Source organism: Aricia agestis, chromosome 8 (assembly GCF_905147365.1).
Source record: "Aricia agestis chromosome 8, ilAriAges1.1, whole genome shotgun sequence".
NCBI classification, from domain to species: domain Eukaryota; kingdom Metazoa; phylum Arthropoda; class Insecta; order Lepidoptera; family Lycaenidae; genus Aricia; species Aricia agestis.
This window is the reverse complement of record NC_056413.1, coordinates 17,436,745-17,463,773: the sequence shown is the minus strand read 5'-3', so window position 1 is coordinate 17,463,773 and position 27,029 is coordinate 17,436,745. Positions and strand designations below refer to the sequence as shown.

The window sequence follows — 27,029 nt, the reverse complement described above, 5'->3', positions numbered from 1 at the left end:
ATTGTACGATTACCTTCCTCCTAATATTCCTCGTCCCACTAATCTTAAATCTATTTTATCGTTAGTATATTCTCCATTTATAGACATCTTATGCTCGTTCATTGCTCATAATCACATTAGGCTCTAGTTGTAATATGAATTCTCTTCCTTTTATATTTAATATAAGTAGATTGTATTTATGTTTATGTACTCTGTGTATCTTTAAAGGCTAAGAAACAATATTTTGCTGTACTTATTTGCTTGTTCTGGTTTTTTCTGTTTCATTATTTTATCTTGTATTTGCATGGTCGCATGAAGTCATCACCCGTGCCCGCTGCATGGCAATCAGTTTACGTTATAAGTTATAACTGTTCACATTTTTCGCCTCAACTCTGACGCTGGCAACTCCTAATTGGGGAGGCTTACGCCAAAAGAAGAAGAAGAATTTATTTCAAAATATTTTTATAATTACGATCTATTTTATTCTGAAACTATATCGTTTACACTCTTATGTAAATTCCAGATCGCATTTTAACTTAGGAGAAGATTAACTAACTAGAATAATGAATATCCAGATGTACATTCCAAGGATTTATAGATTACTAGGGTCCAGTTTTAGAAATGTGCGTATTTTACTAATATTTGCTTATTTAAATGTTTGCATCATAAATAAAGAATAAATTAATGATTCTTTACTAGACAAAACCCGTCGGGTATTCGGTAAGACTACAACATAGCAAGGATGATCTCAAAGACCATAAGGCAAAAATTATGGCTCGTGGTCTTCCAGAGAAGAAACCGCTGCCGGGCGTCAAGAGTATCATATTAGTTGCCTCGGGCAAAGGAGGCGTTGGGAAAACAACTACAGCTGGTAAATACTAGTCATAGCACTATTTCCGTTTTTATCCAGGCTAATATTAAAAATGCAAAAGTTTATTGTGTGTGTAATCTTATAGCTTTGTCCACACTGCCTCTTTCTGTTCGTCAAGCGCATGCATTATAGCGCCGTCAACAGCGAACATGAGGCAGAGGCCAGCGACGCATGCCCTCTCACCATATCCAAAACTTTCGCTTTGTTTGTGTGTTATTAAAAATGGCAGTTGGTTTTTTTTAGTAAATTTGGCGTGTGCAATGAAGGTTATAGAGCCTGATAAGGAAATAGGCCTGCTAGATGCTGATGTGTTTGGTCCTTCAGTACCACTGATGATGAACATTAGTGGAGAGCCAATGCTAAATGATCAAAATTTAATTGAACCTCTCTTGAATTACGGTGTAAAATGGTAAGAAATTAATTTTAATTTCAATAATTATTGTATTAAAAAAAACGTCACTTGAGAGCTTTGTCTGCTTTTTCTGTTGTTTGTATGAGTTATTTGTAATTTTTATCAAAAGACTTTTTTTAATTTCATGTATTTGTTTATATTTCAAGTTGTGGCTATTATTTCAGTATGTCCATGGGATTACTCGTATCTGGTGAGAATGCTGTTGTATGGAGAGGACTGATGGTGATGCAGGCTCTGGACCGACTCACGAGGCACGTTGCCTGGGGGCCTCTGGACTGCCTCATAGTGGATACACCGCCCGGAACTGGTGACACACATTTGTCTCTTGCACAAAATCTACCTATCGATGGTAAGCATGAAACTGATTACTGGATAATTCAAACATGTTATGTGTCTAATTCCCTAACCCTTTCTATGTAGCTCCTAGGTATCAGTATAAAGAGACTGTCTGCTTTTCAAAACCCATATAATATTTTTTAATTATTACAATAAACACAGTTATGTGTATAGAATAGTTTCCACTAAGAGTAATGGGCTGGTTTTTAAAATTAATTAAATTTATATTATTTTATTTGTGCAGGTGCACTGGTAGTCACCACCCCGCAGTCTGCAGCTCTCCAAGTTACCAAACGTGGCGTGAATATGTTTGAAAAACTCAAAGTTCCTATTATAGGCATGGTAGAAAACATGTCCCATGCAATATGCCACAAATGCGGTACTAAGAATTACATATTCGGCAACGAAACCAAACAAACGGCCGATGACATGGGACTAGAGATAATCGAGAGTTTCGAGGTCGACTCTAACATGTCTGAATGTATAAACAGCGGCAAACCGGCAATATATGCTCTGCCTGACAGTATCCACGCAGAAAAGTACAGGCAGCTAGCTAATAAAGTGTTTAAATATATATCAAACAAAGAAAAAGAGGCTGAATTTACACAGTAAATTTTTAAAATGATAACTAATATTGCCTATATGTCCTAAAGCTCAAAGGGGCACATGCCAGAGTTATTGTGATATATAGCGATGACTCCAAGCGGCTCTAACACTCACAAGTCACATGTAAAAATGTAGAAAATATTATTAAAGAAATCGATCTGTATCAATTTCTCTGATGGTATCTGTAAAGCATTGACTGCACTGCTGCTTTCGACGAAAATTTATGAGGGTGAAGAACACCTTTTTTAAGTCTGGTTAATGGTTTGCTTATTATGCTGGTACGCCCTAAACATGGTATAGTGAGGCATAAATCTCAAAGTCATTGTCTTTAAATATTTTTAACAATAAATATGATGCATTTGCTAAATTATAAACATTGACTGAAACCTGCCTAAGCAAAACACTAATTTAAGATTTGACTGTATGAAGATCATCGTACTGTAGAGTCTGAATAATGATATTACCATACACCATGCAATTAAATTTAATTTTGAATATTTTAATTATACCTAGTCTACTGTTGTGTTAGTTGTAAATATACATAACTGTGTTATACAGACTAAAGAGTAGCTATTGATTTAGAATTATACAAATGTTAGTATATAAAGATGTTTTATTTCTTTTTAAAAATATTTACTTTATAGTCTTACATTACTGGATTATAAAAGAATAAGAATAAGAAAAGTTTATTTTGTACATCACACAACACAACATTTAAAAAGGACGAGAAAACCGGGACACAGTACAGTACTTAATTTACGTTATATTGTGTGATCTCACAAAAATGGACCCCAGCTCAGCATAAGCAGCAAGTTGCTGCACTGATTTTCTGCTGGGACCAATGAGTGACCTCACAATAATAAAGTGTGGACAATATCATTAGGAACTAAGAACATATTTAATATTAAATTAAAAATACTTAAATACTAAATAAATTAATAAAGAAAATAAGAGCTACAAGATAAAAATTATTATAACATGACGTGCCTAACATTGGGAGAAAAACAAAAAAAAAAAAGAGAAGAAAAAGCTGTCAATTGTCATTTGTCTATGACATTTGACGTCTGGAACAATGATGGGTTAAAAACAAGTTGGCAACTCACCGAGACTCTACTCTCATTGTACGATTACCTTCCTCCTAATATTCCTCGTCCCACTAATCTTAAATCTATTTTATCGTTAGTATATTCTCCATTTATAGACATCTTATGCTCGTTCATTGCTCATAATCACATTAGGCTCTAGTTGTAATATGAATTCTCTTCCTTTTATATTTAATATAAGTAGATTGTATTTATGTTTATGTACTCTGTGTATCTTTAAAGGCTAAGAAACAATATTTTGCTGTACTTATTTGCTTGTTCTGGTTTTTTCTGTTTCATTATTTTATCTTGTATTTGCATGGTCGCATGAAGTCATCACCCGTGCCCGCTGCATGGCAATCAGTTTACGTATAAGTTATAATTACTGTTCACATTTTTCGCCTCAACTCTGACGCTGGCAACTCCTAAATGGGGAGGCTTACGCCAAAAGAAGAAGAAGAAGAAGAACTCACCGAGGCGGCCATTTTTAAAAGAAGAAGAAGAAACAAGATTTTTATGCATACCTACCTTATTCTGTGAAAATAAAACTGTAACGTGGTTTCATACGTGGCATAACCTATTCAAATATGATGTTACCGCTTAATGTTATAACAATAAAATTTAAACCTGTGGAGTGAGAACAGGCGTATAACTATACACCTCCAGAGTACGGAGATCGTGGAACAAATAGGCTAAGATTGCTCATGGCTGTCCCGCATTCCGACCATGGACCAACCCTACACCGCAGCCAGAGGTGCATCACATGATTAAAACAATATATTTAATAAGGAAATCGTTACAAACATTATTAAAAGCGCCGATATAAGGGTTAGCAGTAAAAGGCAAACAAAATAATGTCACATTTATTTAAAACAGTCCCTATTACAATAATTACTCAAATAAAAAGGATAAAAAATTGTATAAAAATATTTTCTTTTCGTAATAAATTGTCTTAATGGTTACACGTTAAATGGACAACAAAAATGGACATAAAAGAGGTGTATCAGTAAAAAAACCATACCTAAACTTGAGCATACAGCTAGTGGACAATTGGAGCACATGAGTATAAAGTAACTGATTTCATGGATCATTTAAAGGCTCTTATTATTTTAAATTTAATGAAAAAAATTAATAAGACTAGAATAGTGTTAGAACGAAACCTGTGCGTGCAAATATAATTAGTGCCTTATAGATTATCCTAGTGTCTATAGCAAGTAGCTCATTCATAGTAAACTGATAAAAGAAATATACCACAGGTTTATGTCACAATATGTGGAACTTGTAGAAAGTAATGATGTCTTAAAATGTTTAAATTTATTATTATAATTCATAACAATTGTTTTCATAGCAAATTAAAATATGTAAAAGACATCGAAAGTTTTAAATAATTGACAGTTTGTAGAAATTAGTAAGAAAATAAAGTCTTCGCAGTTTACAACCAAACATAATATCTTAACAGATTGAATAGTCCAACAAGCCAACAGCATGTTATATTGATAAACTGCTTATATACACAAGAATAAAAATATAGTTGTTTGTATGATAAACTTCAAACATGGACTATGTTTACCAATGACAGGCCAAAGGTCGGAAATAAAAACAATAGTCTCCATAAAATATTTATTATAATTGTAATATTTTGTATATAAAAATTGCCTTCTCTTGGTAAAAATGGCCCCACCACTACGTATTTTAAGTGAGAAGACTATGGAATGGCAGCAAGTCGGTCGCCTAATACACTTCTTTATGCTTTCTCTCCGATGTAAAATCGTAGGAACACTTATAAATACACTAAACTAACAATAGGACAAACGATACGTAAACATACATGCAAGACGGAACTCACAACATTTTGAAAAATCGTGTCGTTTTCAGAATGTCTGACGACAAATCGTATCCGAGTAGCGCCATCTAGCGGCAAACAAAGGAAACGGCCACATTCGCCCAAAGACGAGACTAAGATTAGAGTTACAAGTTTATTCTCACTTAAAACACATAGTAAAACAGCTCGCGTATTTACACTGAACGTCCGCACCGTGAACTCGTCAACACCGTCAACAGTCTGTGCACTGCTCTACCACTTCTTCTTGTGCTCGTCCATACTGACGCCTCCCGGCCCCAGGTACACGATCATCAGAAGACCGCCGATCACCGATAAAGTCTGGAAGTAAAAAAAAATAATTAAAGTTACATTATTATTATTAGCCTTTATTCAGAAAAACAATACATTTATTTTACATACATTGCAAAATATTCAAATTAATTATTATTCGGTAGCGCGGTCTCTGTTTCTGCGTGCCTCTTGGCAAATGCCTCCCCCTACAGCTTTCACTCACTTCTCTGACCTGCCACTCTAGTCCACATTTTGCCAGGCATTTGTACTATTTCATCTTCCCATCTTTTGAGAAGTTACATAATATGTATTAACCATGGGAAATTCTGTCCAGTCGGTCCCCATACCTTATTTACAAATTAGACAAAACTTAACAGTTAGCACCAATCGATTCTATTGACAACTTCTGTATGCCAGTAGGCAGTAGCGTGCTACGGGCCACTTAAGCCGGGGTTTGCGCGATCAAATTCCGCCGACGGAATAAACTCATATAACGTTTTTCTCATAAAATAAAAAGATGTTATCTAACATGGGCATTTTCAAAAAAACGTGTACCCTTGCAAAAATATGTCTATATTTTTTAAGGTCATTTATTTACCTTTATTTGAATGTCATATACAAGGAAAAATATTGAACTAATGGAATAAGTTAAAAAGAACGCTGAAAACGTTATATTATTCTGATATTATTGAAACAAAATCGAATTTTCGACGAAACAGATTCCGTTGTGCGACTAAATGTAAAATATAATTTAATACAAAAAATACAGCAATAAATGGATTTCTTCGTTAATTTAATCTAATGAAATGCATATTTAATTGTTTATTAAAAAAAAAATTGATAATTTCAAGGATCAACAAGAGTAGCAATTATTTTTAATCCATAGTGTGACTATGTGACCTATCCACTAGGTTATTTTTCATTTTTTTACATGAGTAAGTAATATTTAACATATATAAAGAAGTTTTTATAACACAAAAACCTTTTATTTAAACATTTTTATTGTTGCACTACTTATAAAAGTAAAAAATTCTTTGATTTCATAGATTTAACTTCATTAATTAGAGGGACGAACATCTCATAATCATAAAGATGTGTTCACATGTCTACGAATTCCTAAGTTATTAATGACATCGGATTATATGCACGATCAAAGTGCCGAAATATCCATGCAAATATACACGAAAAATGGTCGAAATATGCACAAAATATGCACAATCAAAAGTCACTTAATATTAAAATTTATTATTTTTTTGAAGACTTTTCCGGTAGTGACATTAATAAAAGCGCCAATTTTTATAATTTCATAAAATCCAGGATTTTTAATTTCTTGAAATAAAGACTTTTTATTTATTTATTATACGCCAATAATAATTTCCTACCAACATTTTCCGATTGCAATCTTAATGCCCATGGAAGTTAAACTACCGAAATATGCACTATCAACGAAAAATTGCCATAATATGCACTATCGCCTAAAAAGTGACATTATATGCATTTGCATATGCAAGTATGCAAATGCATATAATCTGATGTCTAGTTATTATAAATCTGCAAATATCAACGACACAAAATGATTTTCAACTTTACTGATAGAAAAGTAGTGGAAATAAAATCAAAATTATTAAAAAAAAATAAAACTTTTAGGTACTTAAATTTTAAATAGTATATTTGTTATTGTTAAGTAAAGTCGACGCCTTTATAATTTGGCTGTAGCGATATCGATTTTTCTCAGCAATGACTAAAGCTAAGAAATTAAAGTTCATTGTCAGTATTTAATGAATCAATCAAAAGTAACTTAACATTAAAATTTATTATTATTTTTAAGAATTTTCCGGTAGTGACATTAATAAAAGCGCCAATTTTTATAATTTCATAAAATCTAAATTTTTAATTTCTTGAAATAAAGCCTTTTTAGTTTTTATTTATTTATTATACGCCAATAATAATTGTCTACCAACATTTTCCGATTGCCATCTTAATGCCCATAGAAGTTAAACTACCGAAATATGCAAAATTGCCAAAATATGCACTATCGCCTAAAAAGTGACATTATAATATGCATTTGCATATGCAAGTATGCAATGCATATAATCCGATGTCTAGATGCAAAGAAAACTAGCAATCTAAAACATATCCAAAACGGTTTTTTACTTTAACGTGGCGTCACCTTAACACATAAGTAATAAAAAATATATTTGTACGTTAATCGTACCAGTTTAAAAATCACCAATTTTCTTAATAAAATCTGTGAATAAAAAAAATATTTATTTAAAATGTGAACTAAGCCTTATGCTTTCCGCCTGTTGTGACTTGTCCGTTCCATTATATGTGACCATACGAAAAGTCACAAGTCGGAAGTCACGTAATATTACTTTCTTTTACTTTTAAAGTGTTTGTAAATAACCGATAATAGTTATCACAATTTCATTTTTTTTACTAAATACTAAGCTAATTTTGCAACGTGTCAACAGTAAAAACAGTTGGAGAAAGTATAATAATGCTTACAAAATATGGTCACTTATCTGAACAAATAAACCGTTCCTGAAGAACCATCCAACCTGCGTCCGCGTCTTGTAGCAGATTTTTAACTACTAAATTCAAATTGAAGTTTCTCGATGTACAATGAAATATAGTGCTATCATTTAGTGCCGAAAATATTTTTGTAGTATGTTTATAAAACTAAAAAAAACGGTCACTAAACCGAACATTCCGGCCGGGTTGTTTTTTCATGATTATAATTTTAATTAATTTGTAGTTAAATTATGTTAGATTTTTCAATAACAAGACATTCAATTCATACATTAAGTATTTAGAAATCTAACATATGTTTTTTAAGTAACTTACTTTAAGAAAAAAAATAGTTATTAAAGATTTTGTTACAACTTCTAGGAAGGGGACAGGTGAATTTAATAGGTTTCGGTACTTAAAAACCCTTATAAATCTCATACTAAATAAAATTTTATACAAACGTGAATGTATTTTAATAAAAGAAAACTTGTTTTTGCTCCTACATTAAAATTACAAAATGTTAGTATGTAATTTTTTACAAATAATCTGTAGCGAAGTCAAGGGACAAGGTAAAAACCAGGGGTACACATTTTTTTGAAAATGCCCACATACCTGGAAGAAGTCGTATTTGAGGAAGTCCCGGAGCGGCTTGTAGGTGGGCACCGTCCACCAGGCGTTGTGGTACAGGTTGAGCATGGAGAGCACCAACACCAGCATGAGCGCGGACAGCTTGGTGCGGTAACCCACCGTCACCAGCACCATCAGCACGCTACCCAGCAGGTCTTGCACGATCTGGTGGTTGTATAAATGTTTGTTTAACATATCTCAAGTTATTAAAAATTGGTCTACAATGTTCTGTTTGCTTACTAGTTGATAACTAAATGAGAGACCATTTTGTAGTAATTATAAAATCTCTTTATTATTATTAGGCATTATATGTAACAAAAAGGAATTATAGCAGCGCCGAATTTACTGTGCTGCGATGCAACCATAAATATTTTCTGCATGGAAAAAATCCCGTGTCATTATGCCGGTTTCGAGTTAATAAATTTTCGCATTTAAAACATTAACGCATATTTTAGATAATTTGTATAGGCACATGATATTCTTCTGGCTACCAAATAAAATACCACCTTGTGCTCATGATATTAATTATGGATAATAATCTCTTCTTAACGCGTCGATCGTGGAAAAACGAGACACAATAGAATTTCTATTATGTCTCGGTCACCGGTGACTGTATGGGGCTTGATGAAATATGGAATTGGTATTTTTAAAATAATCTGCCAAAACTTACCGCCGTACTCAGACATTAAATTATGATTAACCTTCAATTAAATGAAGAGTTTGACAGATAATGTATGGAGCTTATGTAAAAATTTTGAATTAATCACATTTAAGTAATTAATGTTCGACTCTGAGTGCGGCAGTTTAATTAATCACATTTAAGTAATTAATGTTCCACTCTGAGTGCGGCAGTTAGTCCTTTATAAAAAGAGTACTTTGCCTTTGTAAATTCTAAGTATGTTAAGTATAAGTAACCAAAATATGAGGAAATTAGGATTAAGGATCGTTATGACGACCTTGGCATAGCAACATTCAAGTTAACATTATGTGGCGGTTTTGGCACTAATTTGAATAATTGTTAAGATGCGTGACGTCATTTATCCTCAATGAATATTAAAATGATCTTATAAAAGGTTATTTTCGCGGTGGTCTTGAAATATAATTTCATTCGAGGTAAATAAGATATCAAAAGAGGATAAAAGTTAGACATGGTCTTTTGATTTCTGATTGTAAAATGCCTAACAATTTTTCAATCTGCTTATTTGTATCTGTCCCATAAATGAGACAATCGTTAACATGTCACTTATAAACATATATACCTCTAACATTGCCTAGTATATTATGATCTATCTGATAGATATCAGAAAGTCCGTCGGTAAACTGTGGCTCGCGGTCACTTTGCAGCCCAGGAACGTTTATCAAAGAAGTTATAAAATTAAATATCAAAATAAATTATGTTTCTAGAGTTAATAATCCAAGCGTGGTCCGCCTTTAGTTTAAATAGCCACTGTGTGGCACTTGTCGATTAAAAGATAGCTGAATCTTCCTAAGGGTCAATTTATAATAGCAAAGCGCATCGAAGCGTCAAATTCGTAACAAGTCGAACGAATGCGCGCGGATTCTCCAGAGTGCCTACAGTGATGACGCGTAGATTCGCTTGTGTGCGCTTGGATGCGCGAGAATGCGCGCGCACCAAAAAGCGGTGGTCAAGCGAATTCGCGAAAGTGCGCGTGGATGCGCGCGCCTTTTTAAATTCTCAGAAGTAATATGTGCCTTAACGCTTTGGAGTTAAGGTTGAATTTGTTATGTTCAGTTTTAATAATTCGTTTCGATGCGCTTCGACTCTGCGCTAGTATAAATTGACCCTTAAGTTCTCAGCACCCTCCTGTAATGCCTCTCACGCTGGGCCGGATTTATATTTTTTATAAGTATAGGCCACTTTAATTTTGCCGCCTCACCTGCAGGAAGGAGACCTCGAAGCGCAGCAGCGTGATGAACATGAAAGCTAGCAGTATGCGGCCGGCCAGCTGCAGGTACGTCTTGGGCTTGTTCTCGCCCAGGCTGGGTACTCCGGCGAACAGGCTGCGGCCCTCCGCGCGCGCCTCCGCCAGCACCAGCAGTAAAGCGCCGATCAACGCCAGATTGCGCAGCAGGAACTGCATGTCCCAGAGTATGCTGTACGCGAACGTCTGGAATAGAGTAACGGAGGGTTATCAACCTGATAGCTGATAGCATTTTAAAAAGAATAATACTAACTTTAGGATTATGTTACTTTTTAAGTTTGTTTAAGTATGTATTATTAAACTATGTATGTATAAGGTTATTTTTTTGTTTTAAGTGTTGTACTGTTCCTATCGTAATATTATTTTCATCTCTGTTGGTTGTCTGGATGAAATCGCTTGAAGCGGTAAGACGGCCAATTCTTTTTGTAAGTATTGTTTGTATGATGACAATCATCATGATATAATTATGCCAACCAAGGAATGATATTCATTATTAAAGAGGTCCAACAGTAGATACCGAATTCAGTAGCTGCAAATTTGCAACCTATGAATGCATCTTTATCATATTAGTTTTGTGAATATAATATAAGAATACATAAAGAGGAACTACCTACATGACCTGCAGACAAGTCATTGTATTACGACTATTTTTAGTCTGTCAACGAACATAGTAAAATAAATCTATTTATACGTCGTCACAACACGTGTGACACTGACCGCGCACTTGGCCGTGTCATGTGCGCAGTGCGACGCGCACGCACGCGAGCGTCGTGCTCGCACTCGTCTGCCAACACACTTGCCCTAGATCAGCCAGGCTCAACCTGCGGCCCGCCCGAACTTTATCAGTGGCCTGCGTGAAGTTAAGAATGCACCTGACCCTAACTTGACTACATACTTAGACCTAGATCTCAAAATCTGTAAGGTCTAGAAAACGGATTTTTTTACACAAGTAACTTCAGTTCATGAAGATTAAATGCTTAAGACGAAAACACGATTAAGTTCTGAAAAAATGCTGGATAGTTTCTTTTTTACAAAAAAACTTGTTTTAGACATATTTTTGCTTGGATCTTCGAAGTTTGCTGTCTTTTCTTTAATATTTTTTAATAACTAAAAAGGCATTGATAAAACCTAAATTTGCTCAAAATATTTTTTTCATAGGGGGGTATTACATTATCATTTATATATGATCCAATATATCATATATAGGATCCAATATATATGATCATTTGATCATATCTGTATATTACATTATCATATTTCATTGATCCAATTTACGTCATATGTGGTTTCAATAGCCAATGGAGAGCACTAACGCTGACAGGTATTGACGTCAGGGTTACTAGATCTCAGAGAATTCGATTTGTCAAAAGACATCGCCATTTTTAATATGGCTTGTTTTTTGTTATTTCAGCAAGATTATCCAAGTATATAATTAGAATAATAAGTAATCCCCCTATGGGGGATATTAGATAATCATATAATTATATTGGATCCGAGATCATTGAGTTAATGATATTGGATAATGTAATATAGACATACTAGCTGTTGCCCGCGACTTCGTCCGCGTGGACTTCAGTTTATAGCGCGCGATGTCAACAAAATTGGTGTCAAAAGCTTTTATAAAAAAACCCTGGTACCCCTTAAATCAATACAGCTGTGCAGTGTGCACACAATAAGTATTTAATTTTTTTATATTAAACTTTATATTTTATGCCAAATTTTAAAGCTTATTTAGCCCTCCAATTACACAACTTTACCCATAAACTATTTATCATTGATAGATTTAAGGTTACGTCACTGCACAGATAAAGTACTGAGTTATTTAATACCGTAGAATAGATATAACAATCGAAAAAAATCGAAACTTAAATGTAAGATGATACCACGTCATATAGAAAGACTTTTTGAGAAAATTGATAGTAAAACTAAGTTGGCGATGATTCCGCGTCGTCCTTTTCACCTGGCATATGAAAGACGGGCGTGAGTGTGAAGTGAGAAGGACGATAACATAGATTATATTTTTCAAGATAAGTGGGAAATTGTGCGCTTAAGAGGATACACCAGGGGCGGGAGAAATTGAAAATAGGTATTTGAAAATGTATTGCTGTCTCACCAATCTCAAGTCTCCCACCGCAGAGCGCGATAGAGACAACACGACAAAAGTTCTAATAAAAGAACAGAAAATCTTCGATTCGTTGTCCGCTGATTCGTTGTCCGCTGATTCCTTCTCCAAAACTTAACCGATTTAAGTACTTTTTTCATTAAGAATTAAAGCAAGGCTTGAGCTGTGTTACTATGTTTTTTTTTTGTATATTTTAGTCAGTTTTGTTTTCTGGGTGTTTGAACACAGAGGAAAATCTGGCCATTTTTTTGGGTTTTTGGACGTTCTTATCTTTTTTAATAATAAAATTATGAAAAAAAAGAAAACATAGGGACATGCTAATAGTGGCCATAGATATTCAGGAAAAAAATCATAACTCTACCGGCATTATCCAGGGAGGAAGCAGGGGACAACGTTTGTATGGAAAAACGTCGGTGTGGACTCCTCTTAACAAAAGCAGTAACAGTTATAATTGTTCGATATTATGTCATGAAAATGTTTCCACTATTAAATCGCTAATTTTAAATAACGTTATTATATACGCCTAACCAATTTTGGTTGCGGCCCGCGACACCATGACTAAAATGTGTTTGTGAATTGTGGCTCATATAAAAAAGGTTGAGTACCGCTGCGCTAGATACTCCGCGCCAAATAATACAAACGCTTAATATTGTCTAATAATAATTAGTAATTACTAATTAGTAATATTCGTTTGGATTCTTACAATTACTAATTTATTTAGTAACTAGCGACCCGCCCCGGCTTCGCACGGGTATAAAATATATAGCCTATGTTAAATTTCACTGAATAAATGATTAAAATCGATTCAGTAGTTTTTAATCTATACGTCTTACTAATATTATAAAGAGGTAAATTTTGTTTGTTTGTTTACTCATAGATCTACTACTACTACTCGACTAAGAGCTGACGACCAAATCAGTCATGTTATATGTAGCTTCAGCTGTGTTAAAACTCCGTTAGCTACTTCCCTGAACAACCCTTTCTGATAATCTGCGTGCTGGTACGCCGTGGGCGGTGGGTGTGGGAGTAGTGTGGGGTGGGGAAAAAATTAAAAAAATGTAGGTTCAGGGGGACCGCCAAGTAAACACCAACCTACAACCGCCAAGTCGCTGATTATCTCCACTGTTCGCTGTGAACTGATCCTTAAACTATAATGTTATGTTAAATCTCAAATCAAACATCTACATTAGCGGTCCCCCGACACACCTTGACAACAATTATGGACTAAAATATTATTACTTTACACAAGTTAGGAATTATTTGAACTTGAAGGCAGTAAATATTATTTCATTACTTTTTAAAGTTGTTTGGCGGGGTTTTTTTTTAAATTTCTTAATTTAATTTTATTTCATACTTTTTAAACTTGTGTTGGTTATAGTGCAGAATAATTCCTATCAACGTAATTACCATCCATCAATGTCCTTTTCCACCTCCTCCACTTTGGGTTCATACGGAGCTCGGCTCCTATAGAATCCAGGCGATGCTGCAGCAGCAGCATGTAAATATTTATTGTCTATCTACTTCTTACTGGTTGTCGCAATTAAAATGAGCCCAAACACAAAACCTCTGCTCTAAGTTGGCGAGGAGTTGGATATCCTATTGATTACCAGGTGATGCTGCAGCACCTGGTCAACTTTTCATTAATATGTGTATACGTATATTGCATAATCACAAATGTCACGAACTAGAATGAAATATAAAACCCATTAAACGAATACAAGTTGCTAACGGCCTTTCATGAACCAGATAAACCCTGATTGTCCAGCACTGAGCAGGCTGACGATGATGAATTATAGCTAAGAACACTCTCGATCATGTCAGCTTTCAAAAAAAAAACTAGATCAAAATCGGTCCATCCGTTTGGATGCTACGATGCCACGGACAGATACACACACAGACAAACAGACAGACAGACAGACACGTCAAACTTATAACACCCCTCTTTTTTGTCGGGGGTTAAAAACAGGCTGAAATTGTGTTTTTTGTATGGGAGCCTCCCTTAATTATTTAATTTATTTAAACCTCACCTGTAGTACAACAATGAAGAAGAGTAGCCCGCACGCGATGTCCACCTTCAGCCTGCCCAGCACCATCACGCAGCCGCCCAGCTGACCCAACAGATTCACTATCTAAAATAAAAGTTACATTGTAGAAAAAAACATCGCTAGGCTTTCATGAAGATGCTGGTAGAGTCGCGCTAGGTTACACCCGCAACTCTGCCTTAAGCGAGGAGTGGAGCACTAGTCGAAGTAGTGGGTAGACTGAGTGGAGTCACACATAATATTATGATTTATGAAATATGACATACCCCGGCTGATATCCCCAATTCGCCGCGATGCGTAAAGTATTTCCCCATGAAAAAAGGCTTCCATGAAGATCTTATCTGAATGATTAGCATGGCAACCTTAGGCAGGGTTTTTTAATTATTTCTACTATAGAATAGAGAATGAAAGAGAAGTGACAGTCAGTTTGTTCCTAAAATATATGATATTATGTCGATGTTCCGTTTCTATTCTTTCTCAATTGTCATTTTAACACCGTGCTAATCAAATTACGAATAACTGAAAGTAAAAGGTCCCTTTTTTGTTAATACGAGGTGAGTCATAATGAGCTTGGTGTTTTTAAGACGACGAATCCGTTAATCATTTGCTAAGGATCCAAATTGCAGCAATCTTTCTTAGTTAATCGCGAATTTATCATAAGTCTCTCGCATTTTTTTATATTTCTAAAAGAGTTTTCCGACAACGATTAGCTCCAGTAGCATAAGTGGCCCTTATCGGGATAATAGAACGCCTGTCGCCTGCCTATTCTAGAGCCTATAGATAAGATTATCGTGCTGAAGCTTACATGAATATTTCGAGAATAGATTGTAAGATATTGCTGTGACCGATTGTGGAATCGATCATGTTTATGATAACTTATCTCACCTATCTTTAATTATTATTGTAATAATATTTATCTGTCATCTGATTAGTGATTAGTTAATAGTTACTTGCGAACTTACTAGAATTCGTTGAGAAATCGCATCATTAACAACGCTTTTATCTACAGTCTGTTCTAAATTCTGATCCAGTTTAATTTTTTTTAGTAATTTGTTAGTTATAAAAGTTTGGTAACTTACGAATTGGGGGTACGAAAACTTGATTTTTAACATGGACAATGATTTTTACTAGGAAGCGTAAAAACATTATTTATGTACATAGAAAATATGTTACAAACGTGTGCCTCCAAACATTTATTTTTGTAACATCATCGTTATTCTGCAATAATAACAGGAAAATGATGACAAAATGATTTGATAATTGTACTATATGGTCTGCAATCAACATAAATGTACTAAAATAGATATCTACAAACAGTTAAGTTTAGCAAAGCGTTAATTTATCCATACAACTTCTGATTCTGGTACCCAAAAAAAACTCATATTCTGCTAAAGATCCGATCGCCGCGGCACGCGACCGCGACCAACAAAAACTATTACGGTGGTGATCGGAAAGCCACCTTACGTTTCTTTTATCAGTTTTATCTATTCAGATTTGGTAGATTCTCAATAAGTTTACAGACTTCATACCGACGCGATGGAATTTGGACCCTGTCCATTTATTTTGCGTCTCCGTTTGAACACAATATGCAATAATATAGTATGGGGTCTACTTTCACCACTTTCAATTTCACGTTTAAGAGGGCGACTAACCCCAAAAATCAAACATCGTCCTTCTCTCTTCACACTCACGCCCGTCTTTCATATGCCAGGTGAAAAAGAACAACGCGGATTCATCGCCAAATTAGTTTTTTCTCAATAACTCGATAAATATACAACATTTTAAAAATTCGCTAGGTCGATCTCTCAATGATATAATTTTATACAATGTGTTAAAATATTAACTTAGTTCAATGCACGGTCATGGCAATAAATGAAAAATTCGTGAAAATTAGATGCATCTTTGTGATTTTTTTCTATCGAGAAAATTTTAAGATATCGTGTTTTTGCTCAGATCGAATTCTCGGAAATATAATGTAGTATCTAATTTTAAAAAAGGAAACAATTCGGGGCTTATTTTCAAGTATAAAAATGAATTATAAAATCGACAATTTAGGGTTAGTCGCCCCCTTAATACATTATTGATGCTTGGATTCACACAGTTAACTTATTATTTATTAAAGACTGGAAGTTGCGCGCGGCTCCGTCCGCGAAAAACAAATCTTAACGCTTCCCGGAATAAAAAAAATACTAAATCCCTCCTAGTGGTCTACTCTGTTTTTGTACTAGGTATGTCCATAAAAATCCGACCAGTGGTTTTAAATCCTAGTCCGATGTTAAAACATATTTTTTTTATGTACAAAAGTAAGTTTTTAAATTAATTTAATATTGAAATCGAGAGTTGGAGCTTTAATTACCAGGTAGCCTAAACAGGCATCCTAAATTGAGGTCAACAAAATTAACATGCTGCATAACATACATAATATACATAATACATATATTATAATATTTTGAGACTTCCTTATAGCAAAATTACTGTTTTTTACTAATCTGTCCCAGGATAATAAATGTATTATTTACATTAATTAAATTCAAGTAAATTAATTTACAAATCTGTTTTATATCCCTTATTTTAAACCCACATGAAAGCTTTAACTTTTTCAATATTCTAAATTTAAGTACCTGAATAAAACCAAATCGGGAAAAAGAATGTGGAACACATAATAGTGTAAGAAATTGTGCTTGTGCGTGCATAACAGATGACAAACAGTGCTTTAAACTTTGCAAGTGTGACATTTATTTTAGCTTTTGCACTTACATTTGCTGTAAATTTAAACATATTTTAAATAACTATGTATCTAGTTTTATCCTTCTTACTAATTGTTTGTACTACACAATTAATAAAGCCTTTGGCCATACCAATAGGCTAATTATATATAAATAATGTTGCTGCTCCTAAGTATATTTGCAGCATTGATATGTCGATAAAAGGGATATCATCATTATATAGGTAACTGCACTGTAAATATAATAATTATTGGTATGTAGGAACAATACAAATTATACTCACAACGAACATGGTGGCCAGGAATTTCCCACATCCCCACGACATGTCCATGTAGTCTCTCTGCTCTGACCACTGGAACCACATCCGGAGACCATCCTCCAGAAAGGTGGAGATGAGGCACAACCGTGCCACTGTTGGCAGTACATTCTTTCCTTTTCTAATCACCTGTCAAAGAAAAACAAAACTTTAGTGACATATTAAGTTGTGTTACAAAAAAAAAACTTCCAGTGTACAAATCTAACCTGTATTCTGAGCTAAGCTTCAATAGTGATTTTTAAGGTACAAGTTGGAAGCTGGCAGCAGACGATGTGTCGCCGCGACACTACTGGTGTCTGTGTATTTCTATGAAAAGTGTCGCTAGCTTCGTGACGTTAGCTGCGAAGGGTATTTGATAGAAATACATAGAAACCAATAGTATCGCGACGACACGTCGTCTGCGGTTGCTTCATGTTGCCCGCTGCCAACCGGCACCTTAATTTTTACATCCAGGGTACAAATTAATGAATAGTAATGTTAAAAGTTAGATGAGACATTTTACTTGATAATCTACACATTGATAAGACAGTACAACTTAATATGATTACTAAATAAAAATGCAACAATGATAATTATAGATTATCACACATATTGTTAGGCAAACAAACTGCTCGCAATGATAATGTAAGAGGTTACATCAACCACTGCTCCTGTACATGATAATGTTTGTTGTGTAATAGACTTGACATAGATAACATGTCAAATTACCAGAAATATTTACAATAAGGGGGATATTAGACTATCATATATGTATATTGGAATTTGGATCCGAGATCATTGAGTCAATTATATTGGATAATGTAATATAGACATATGAATCATTTCTTCCTTGATCATAGATTTTTGACAAATTTTGCTGAGAGATTGGATCCAATACGTCATAGAAATAGGTGTTGCCAGTTATTTAATATAAAAAAGAGTTTTTTAATTTCTTGTTTGTTAATATGTTTCAAATAATGTAATGTAATTATTTTTCTAATTATATACTTGGACTAGCGACCCGCCCCGGCTTCGCACGGGTATACAAAAAATTACAGCCTATGTCACTAAAAAAATTATTAAAATCGATTCAGTAGTTTTGATAAATAATTTATATATTCATTACTACCCGTGGCCCGCATTGGTCGGTACCTACTACCGCAAAAGCTACGTCCCGCAATTTTTAAATTTGTAATATCTTCGAAAATATTCATTTAAAATTTAAATCATAATATGCTTTATACGCTTTCATACGTGGGAGAGCCATACTTCGACACGAATGGGCCGGCTCGACCGGAGAAATACCACGTTCTCACAGAAAACGGGCGTGAAGCAGCGCTTGCGCTGTGTTTCGTCGAGTGAGTGAGTTTACCGGAGGCCCAATCCCCTACCCTATTCCCTTCCCTACCCACCCCTACTCCCTTCCCTTCCCTCCCCTATTACCCTATTACCTCTTAAAAGGCCGGCAACGCACCTGCAGCTCTTCTGATGCTGCGAGTGCCCATGGGCGACGGAAGTTGCTTTCAATCAGGTGTCCCGTTTGCTCGTTTGCCCCCTTATTTCATAAAAAAAATACTGTAAAGGGCCATAATCAAAATTGTATTAAAGTATTTTAATTGAATAAGGATTATTGCCGTATTGGTTAAAATCGCTTCGAAAATTAGCCATTATTTGAAGTTAAAAGTAAATGACAAAAAAATGTTATTGTGGATATCCTTAAACGTATATACTATTGCGTTTTCTGTAGACCTTTTCAATGTGTACAATACTTGGTACATTTACATGAAGAATAGACCTGAAAGGTGAAAGGACATAGGTTTCTTTTTTGCGGAAAAATGTACGGTTTTTCCGTGACATTCCTAAATTACGCGGGCGATGTATAGTGATACCCTTCCCGCAGCGCATCGCCGCTTTGGTAGCGCCCACTTCGAAACGGGCGTACATCGCAATATTTTAATTTCGCCATAACTTCTAAACCAAACGTCCAATTTTAATTTCACACCAAATTTTAATTTCAAAAACCACATCTTGTCCAGATAAACTCTTTGTAGTTTTTGCGGCAAGATTACTTGTATTCTGTAGTATCATTGTATACAATATTGAACAAAATAAATAAAAAAAAAAAAAAATTAATAATTCAAAGACCAAATATATTCTACACAAACTGTACTTAGTGATGAAATAATTTATTTTGATAAGGATTATTAGCATGAGTAAAATAAATCCGTTTATAAGTAGTCTAATAAAAATCAAGATTTTTAAATAAAAAAATGGTTGTTGTGCCTCACTTGTCATAGATAGGTATGGTGTGTCGCGGACATTTTTGTAGATATTTATAAGACCTACATTTACTTAGTTCTATCTTTTATAGTTTAGGCAGCGTACCTACGCAAATTAGTAAATTTTCTGGTTGTTTCCGAAAAACTGAAATATCTTACGGAACCCTATATTTTCCAAAATAAAAAGTAGCCTATGTTACTCGTAAATAATGTAGCTTTCGAATGGTGAAAGAATTTTTAAAATCGGTCCAGTAGTTTTTGAGCCTATTCATTACAATTAAACAAACAAACAAAGTTTACCTCTTTATAATATTAGCATAGATAATCTTGCTGAAATAACAAAAAACAAGCCATATTAAAAATGACGATGTCTTTTGACAAATCGAATTCTCTGAGACCTAGTAACCCTGACGTCAATACCTGTCAGCGTTAGCGCTCTCCATTGGCTATTGAAACCACATATGACGTAAAATAGGATCAATGAAATATGATAATGTAATATGCAGATAGGATCAAATGATCATATATATTGGATCCTATATATTATCATAGAAATGATCCAATATAAATGATAATGTAATACCCCCCTATTACAGAGCCAAAGATAAAGACAATAATTGAGTTCACTATATTGATTGTATTTCTTGTTTGAAAACATTTCACTTTTAATTGAATAATAAATTGAATATTATTTTAAGTGTGCAATCAGGAACTAATTGAAGTGACATGACACAGTGAGATACGGTTGTATTATGAACACCAACATGGTACCTAAAATATAATAATAATTAAATAATTAAATAATAAAGGTAATAATTAAAGAAAAGTTAAAGCAAGCTAGTAAGTAAATGTCAGTGATTAGGCTAAGTAAAGATAAGACTCTTCTAAAAATACTTATCATGGAACTTAATTGGATGAACCTTGAGACAAAGTTTTATTCATAATAATGATATACGAAGAAAAGATTTAAAGTAAAAAAAAAAAGATTTTAAGTTGAAAGTGTATTGAAGAATTAGTATCCCTTAGCTTGATTGTATATTTAATAATTTAATAAACAATTTAAAAACCTATCCAGGGCCTCTATCATGAGCTCTTAAATCCATTCTTTTTACGTCCTTATCTGACTGTATAAGGACGTAAAGTGAATGGATTAGTAGGTTATTAACCCCCGACAAAAAAGAGAGGTGTTATAAGTTTGACGTGCCTGTCTGTCTGTCTGTGGCATTGTAGCATCCAAACGGGGGGACCGATTTTGATCTAGTTTTTTTTTGTTTGAAAGCTGACTTAATTGAGAGTATTCTTAGCTATAGTTCATCATCATCAGCCTGCTCCATGCTGAAAAATCGCGGTTCATCTGGTTTGTGATGGGCCGATTAGCAACTTGCAGTCGTTTGGTGGGCTTTATTGCATTCTAGTTCGTGACATTTATGAATATTTACACATTAATGGAAAGTTGACCTTGTGCTGCAGCATCACCTGGTAATCAATAGGATACCCAACTCCTCACCAACTTAGAGCAATGGTTTCGTGTTTGGGCTCATTTTAATTGCGTCAACTAGTAAGACGTAGATAAATAAATTTTTGCATGCTGCTGCTACAGCATCACCTGGATTCTATAGGAGCCGAGCTCCATATAAAACCAATGTGGAGGTTCCATGTTTGGACTCATATTGACGGCTTCATCCAAAAGGACATTCCTAGATGGTATTCATTGGGATATAATATGGTATCCGGGGACCGCTAATGTAGATGTTTGATTTCACATAAAATTATAGTTTATGGGTCAGTTTTCAGCGAACCAAATCGAGGCGATCAGTGACATGGCGATACAAAATGCAAAATACACTGTAGGCTGTCCCCTGACACACCGTGACAACAATTATGGACTAAAATATCACTTTACACTTAGGAATTATTTAAACTAAAAGTCAGTAAAATATATTATTTCATTACTTTTGAACCTCCTGATACCTGGCGTCCTTTATAAAGTGCTAAATAAACCATACTCTAAAGGCCAAGTATTTCTTGACATCTTAGTTCGACAGCGGACGACGTTTCCAGTCACCGCAGTCTGTCTGTCTCCTGGCTGTAACTCAATAACCGCTATGGCTAGACTTCTGAAATTTTCACAAATTATGTATTTCTATTGCCGCTATAACAAAAGATACTAAAAACAGAATAAAATTAATATTTAAGGGGGGCTCCCTTACAACATACATAATATTTTTGACCTTTTTGGCTCGTAAACAATAATGGAAACAGCTAGGCACTTGAAATTTTTACAATATGCTTAATTTTATCTGTAGTCTAATAATTAATAATAAATTGTTAATACCATTATTGATAAATGAATAAAAAGTTATTTTTTCCAGTCCTTTGCGTTTTTGCATTAAAATTTTCACATATAATGAACACAGGTGAATACCATGTGAAAGTATTGCTCTGCAGTGCCGCACCGGTCACTTAATACAGAGAAATGTATGATAAACATGTCCTATGGCCTAAGAGTTCGATTGAAAAACAGGTCTGCTCTGAGTTCACCGGTGCCCTACGTGGGGGCTTGATACATGTATGGGTCCGGTCACCGGTGACCTACGCGGCAGAGAACGTGTTAATAAATGAAGTCATTGTAACTACAGAAAAATTATCATCACATATTTGATACCGAAGCTCACTCTTTACAAAATATATCTACATTGTATGAGGAGCTAAAAGCAGCATCTATATTATATATTGTAACTTTACAATTTATAATATAGATGCATACATAAAAATAATAATATCTATGGACGCTTCACACTACGTCAGTCTGGCCCCGTGCTAAGTACCTGAAGGACTTGTGTTACGGGCACCAGACAACGGAAATATATTTAATACTTTTATACTATACATATATATTTAAGATTTTTATTATATGATACACATATATAGTACACATCCATGACCTAGGAACTTTGAAAATTTTTTGTTCAGTCGGTGGGATTCGCACCTGCGACCCTCGGGTGGGCTACATACAGCCCACCAACTGAGCCACAGAGGTCGTCATAATGTGCATAATACTTATAAATGTTTTAGAAGTATCTTATTAGAGATAAGTTTCAAAAGGTAGAGTTTAATATCATTGATTTTAAACGTAGTTAACGTTGTTTGCAATTTGGTTTTAGTGGTAGTCAGGCTTTGCAATACTAGGAAAATGATGAACTTGCTGCAAAACAGCAAGGAATAAGTTCGGTGACGTGACATGGTTACATTTTGTGTGGACAACATATTTTTCTGAAAGTTCCTGTCATTTATTACTCTAAAAATATACAAGAATATCACCTGGTCCGCAAAGTCTTCCGCCGTAGAAACATATTCATTAGGAATTTGCATTTTACACCATAAAATTCACATACACTATCACAAAAACTAAGTTCCACTGTCGTTAGAAAAATCGTCAATTTGTCGACTTGACTGGGCGATATTGGAATGACGTGTGGACAGTTGGATTAACTTCCTGTTCAATCGACCTCCACTCAATTATTCCAGCTTAAATAATTGATTATTATTGTTATGTATTACTTTTGATATGAACTTAAAATATAATGCAATAATGACAAGTTAGTTATGAAAGATGGAAACATAAACTTTCGTAAATAAAAATTTCACAACGGATGTTTTTAACTGGAAAGATGGTGTATTGAGTATTCTCAAATGTCAATAAAATTAGACATTTGTTTTTTTTAAACTATTAAAACTGTTTGCCTATTAAATTATGGCTCATTTTCATTGGTCGTTAACTCGTTCGTTATACAGCATGCGGGCAGTCCCCGCAGCCGAGATAACGACCAATGAAAGTTACAAGTCGATACGTGTTCGTTACACCGCCTGCGGGGATTGCCCGCATGCTTTATACCGACCGTGATATCGACCAATGAAATTCATCGGTCGATATAGGCCTCTTTTATATCTCTAGTGGCGCGGCGAGTGGCAGATTCAGGCAACACGTAGGTGTCAGAGTGCGATCAGCTGTGAAATACGATTTACTAGTAAAAAATGAAAACACGTTGAAAACGTTAAAAAGTGCTCTGAATAAGGAAAATATGGGCGGTACGAGGTACTGTTGTGTTGTAGGGTGCAAAAATTCCCAATCTCGGAATCGTGAATTAACGTTTCATACTTTTCTGAGACGGAATTTTGAAACGTATCGAAATCAACATGCCGATTATTAATCATGTTTAAATCTAAATCTCGCATGAATATTTAATATTTATAAAATATCAAATGTAAGTTATTTTTAAAATCATTGTTTTATGTATAATAATATATTGTACTTAATTGAAAAAACGATATAAATAAAATTATTGTCGGTTCAATATTTATTACTAATTCCTTCAATATTCACTTTCGCATTTATAATAATATTATCATACATATTACTGATATTACTAATTTACTAATAATATTATAAGTGCGAAAGTGTGTCTGTCTGTTACCTCTTAACGCCAAAACTGCTGAATAGATTTTGCTGCAATTTGGCATGGATAACTCCACGGATAACTCCATAATATATTCTTAAGAGTCCCGAAAAAGGACATAGACAGTGGCGTAACTATAAGATCCGGGGCCCGTGGCAAATTGATGAATAACTGTACTAAAAATGTTTTGTCCATTTGGGTCGGGGGCCCGTGGCATTTTGCCAGCCGGGCCAGCCCTAAATTTACGCCACTGGACATAAAATACTTTATGTCTCGGGAAAATGTACGGTTCCCAAATCCCGCGCGGTTACTCCGTTGTGCAAGAGTTATGGCACAACGGAGTTGCGGGCGTCAGCTACATAGTAAATTTATTATATTACATATTAATCATAAAAATCAAAGAAAAAATTATTTGATAATGAAATACATCTGCATTTTCCATTTTTATTTTTCATGTATGGTTGAAAAGTTGCTGAAAATATATTTGTTTAGATTATTCAATACATAGCTCAACTTTCACGTCGTACAGTCGATTACCTACTCTGGTCTGTGGTATTACTTTTACACGGATGATTCGTTCTCCATCATCATGGATTTCGAAGACTTCATGAACATGATTGCTTTGGAATTAGTTTGTGCTCTATAATTTTTAATTAGGTAAACAACCTGTTTTTAGTAATAAGTAATAACTAAGAAGATGATCTTACAAATAAATAAATACAAAGTAAAAAAGCATATTCAATGAATTTCAAAGAATATTTCATGATCGTGTATATTTAAGTAAATATAGCTTTCGATAAGTACTGATTTTCCGCGGAAATAGTCTGCGGAAATATTATGAAGTCCACAATCAATAATAATTTGGCTCATTACTTTTTATTGTGCTAAAAACAATGATATTCTATGTTACTAAGTATTTTAGAAACTCATTGGCTAAAAATATAAACAATTACCAGAAGAGTGCAGTGACTTGTATGAGAATCATATGAGACAAGCGCCCGTGAGTTTCCGCCGTCAATCGACCCACGGCGTTGCCGTAGCTTAGCAACGATATCCAAGAGGCCATAAACCTATAATGCTACGACTATATTATATTATGTCTATGCAAGAGGCCTATTAGGAACGTGCACGTCAGTAGTGACATATTTTAAAAGAAGTTTTAGGGGCATGTGTCAAAAAATAAACAACAAGAGTTTTTTTATTTTATAAATATTAAAGCAAATAAAATATATATAAAGCAATAATTAATGGTATTTGGGTTATATTTAGTTGAAAACTACTTGTGGAAAATGAATATAATTATAAAAAAACTGGTTTTGAGTGTGTAAAACACCCAATAAGTTTCAAGGCTATCTATGCTAAAAGGAAATAAATTGGTGTTAGCAGGACATGTAAGGGATGTAGAAGAGCTAAGAACTAATGGCAATGTTATTTAATACGAGCCAATATAATTCGCCGAACATCGGTGACTTTAACACCCTATGAAACAAGTTCAAACGTAAGTACTCAACCAACCAAAAAACGTAACTAAACATTTGGATAAAGCAAGTCTAAACATTTTTATTCATTCTTACAGATAGATAATAATGATCGGCCATCGGGTTGTTGTTGGAGTAAAATGCAGCTCTGCGTTTATAACCAGCTGCTGCTTTAATCAGTAACAAAAATACGAGCAATACTTTATACTTGAAAAAAAATGTAATGTTTTTAAAAATCTTGTTTTTATTTATTTTTTACAACATTAATTCTCTTGAAGAAAATCGGAGTCTATTCTTCATGTTTCTGAGTTAGGTACACTTTCAATCAATGAGTTTCTAAAATAGTAACATAGAATATCATTGCTTTCACTATGGATTCTTACTCGAGCAATATCATAAGTCCTTTCGGTTTCCTCTTTAGAGTACTCGTTTTATTTTGCTCAAAATGGGGGCATAATAATTTTAACTTTTTTACTCCTTTCATCTAAAACTTAACTTAACTGCTAACTTGAAAAACCTTTTTCATTCAATACACTATCTCCAGCTTCTAAAAGATCACTTAAACCAGAAGTAGTATCTGGTTTATCGTCATTTGTGAGTCACTATTTCTTCCATCTGATAGGTACTTTGGATTTAAATGAAATATTCTATGAAACTATCACTGCAAGTTTTGTCCAGAGAGAGAGACCATGGTGATCCATCATTTATCAACATTAAAACAATAGTTAGATACTCAATTAATATCTTTATAAAATGCAATTCAAATAAAATTGACTTGACTGATAATGCAATTTTAGGTTATATCGAATCACATACTTTTTCATTTTTACAGCAGCTATCCATTTATATCTGATCTAATTTCCTAGTGGATTTAGGAAAAACATTAAATTTGTATACTGACTACCTATTTCTGCTGTTATTTTTGCAGTCTACGATACAAAAATAATTAAGACCAATTTCTAAAAATTTCAAAACAAGATTGACATGTTTGATTTACTATTAGCTGAGCCTATTTGGTTGCATATTTTTGCCGCGGCAAGCGTGGCAATCGCTTTCTTTACCCCCTCCACCCACTTCGCTCCACACGCTCCGAACCGAACAGTATTAAGTCTATGCTCCGAATACAGCTTGCGGGACGCGAGTTGCCAGT

General features: G+C 34.3%; 2 protein-coding genes across 3 annotated transcripts; one reads left to right on the top strand and one right to left on the bottom strand.

Moving 5' to 3' along the window:
- Positions 1-428: 428 nt before the first annotated feature.
- Positions 429-2,797, top strand: LOC121729270 (iron-sulfur protein NUBPL). Its single transcript, XM_042117732.1, has 5 exons — positions 429-602; positions 679-850; positions 1,094-1,259; positions 1,427-1,611; positions 1,843-2,797. The coding sequence occupies exons 1-5, from the start codon at positions 543-545 to the stop codon at positions 2,208-2,210; spliced, it is 951 nt and encodes a 316-aa protein (XP_041973666.1). The 5' UTR covers positions 429-542; the 3' UTR covers positions 2,211-2,797.
- A 2,095-nt stretch (positions 2,798-4,892) lies between these two features.
- On the bottom strand, positions 4,893-23,472 carry LOC121729271 (surfeit locus protein 4 homolog). 2 transcript variants are annotated; one of them, XM_042117733.1, is made up of 6 exons: positions 23,266-23,472; positions 17,654-17,815; positions 14,630-14,731; positions 10,436-10,666; positions 8,523-8,702; positions 4,893-5,447 (listed from the first exon to the last, which is right to left on the bottom strand). In XM_042117733.1, the coding sequence occupies exons 1-6, from the start codon at positions 23,314-23,316 to the stop codon at positions 5,361-5,363; spliced, it is 813 nt and encodes a 270-aa protein (XP_041973667.1). In that variant the 5' UTR covers positions 23,317-23,472; the 3' UTR covers positions 4,893-5,360. The 2 variants fall into 2 exon arrangements, with proteins under 2 accessions (XP_041973667.1, XP_041973668.1); XM_042117734.1 differs by lacking the exon at positions 23,266-23,472 and adding an exon at positions 17,893-18,026.
- Positions 23,473-27,029: the final 3,557 nt, after the last annotated feature.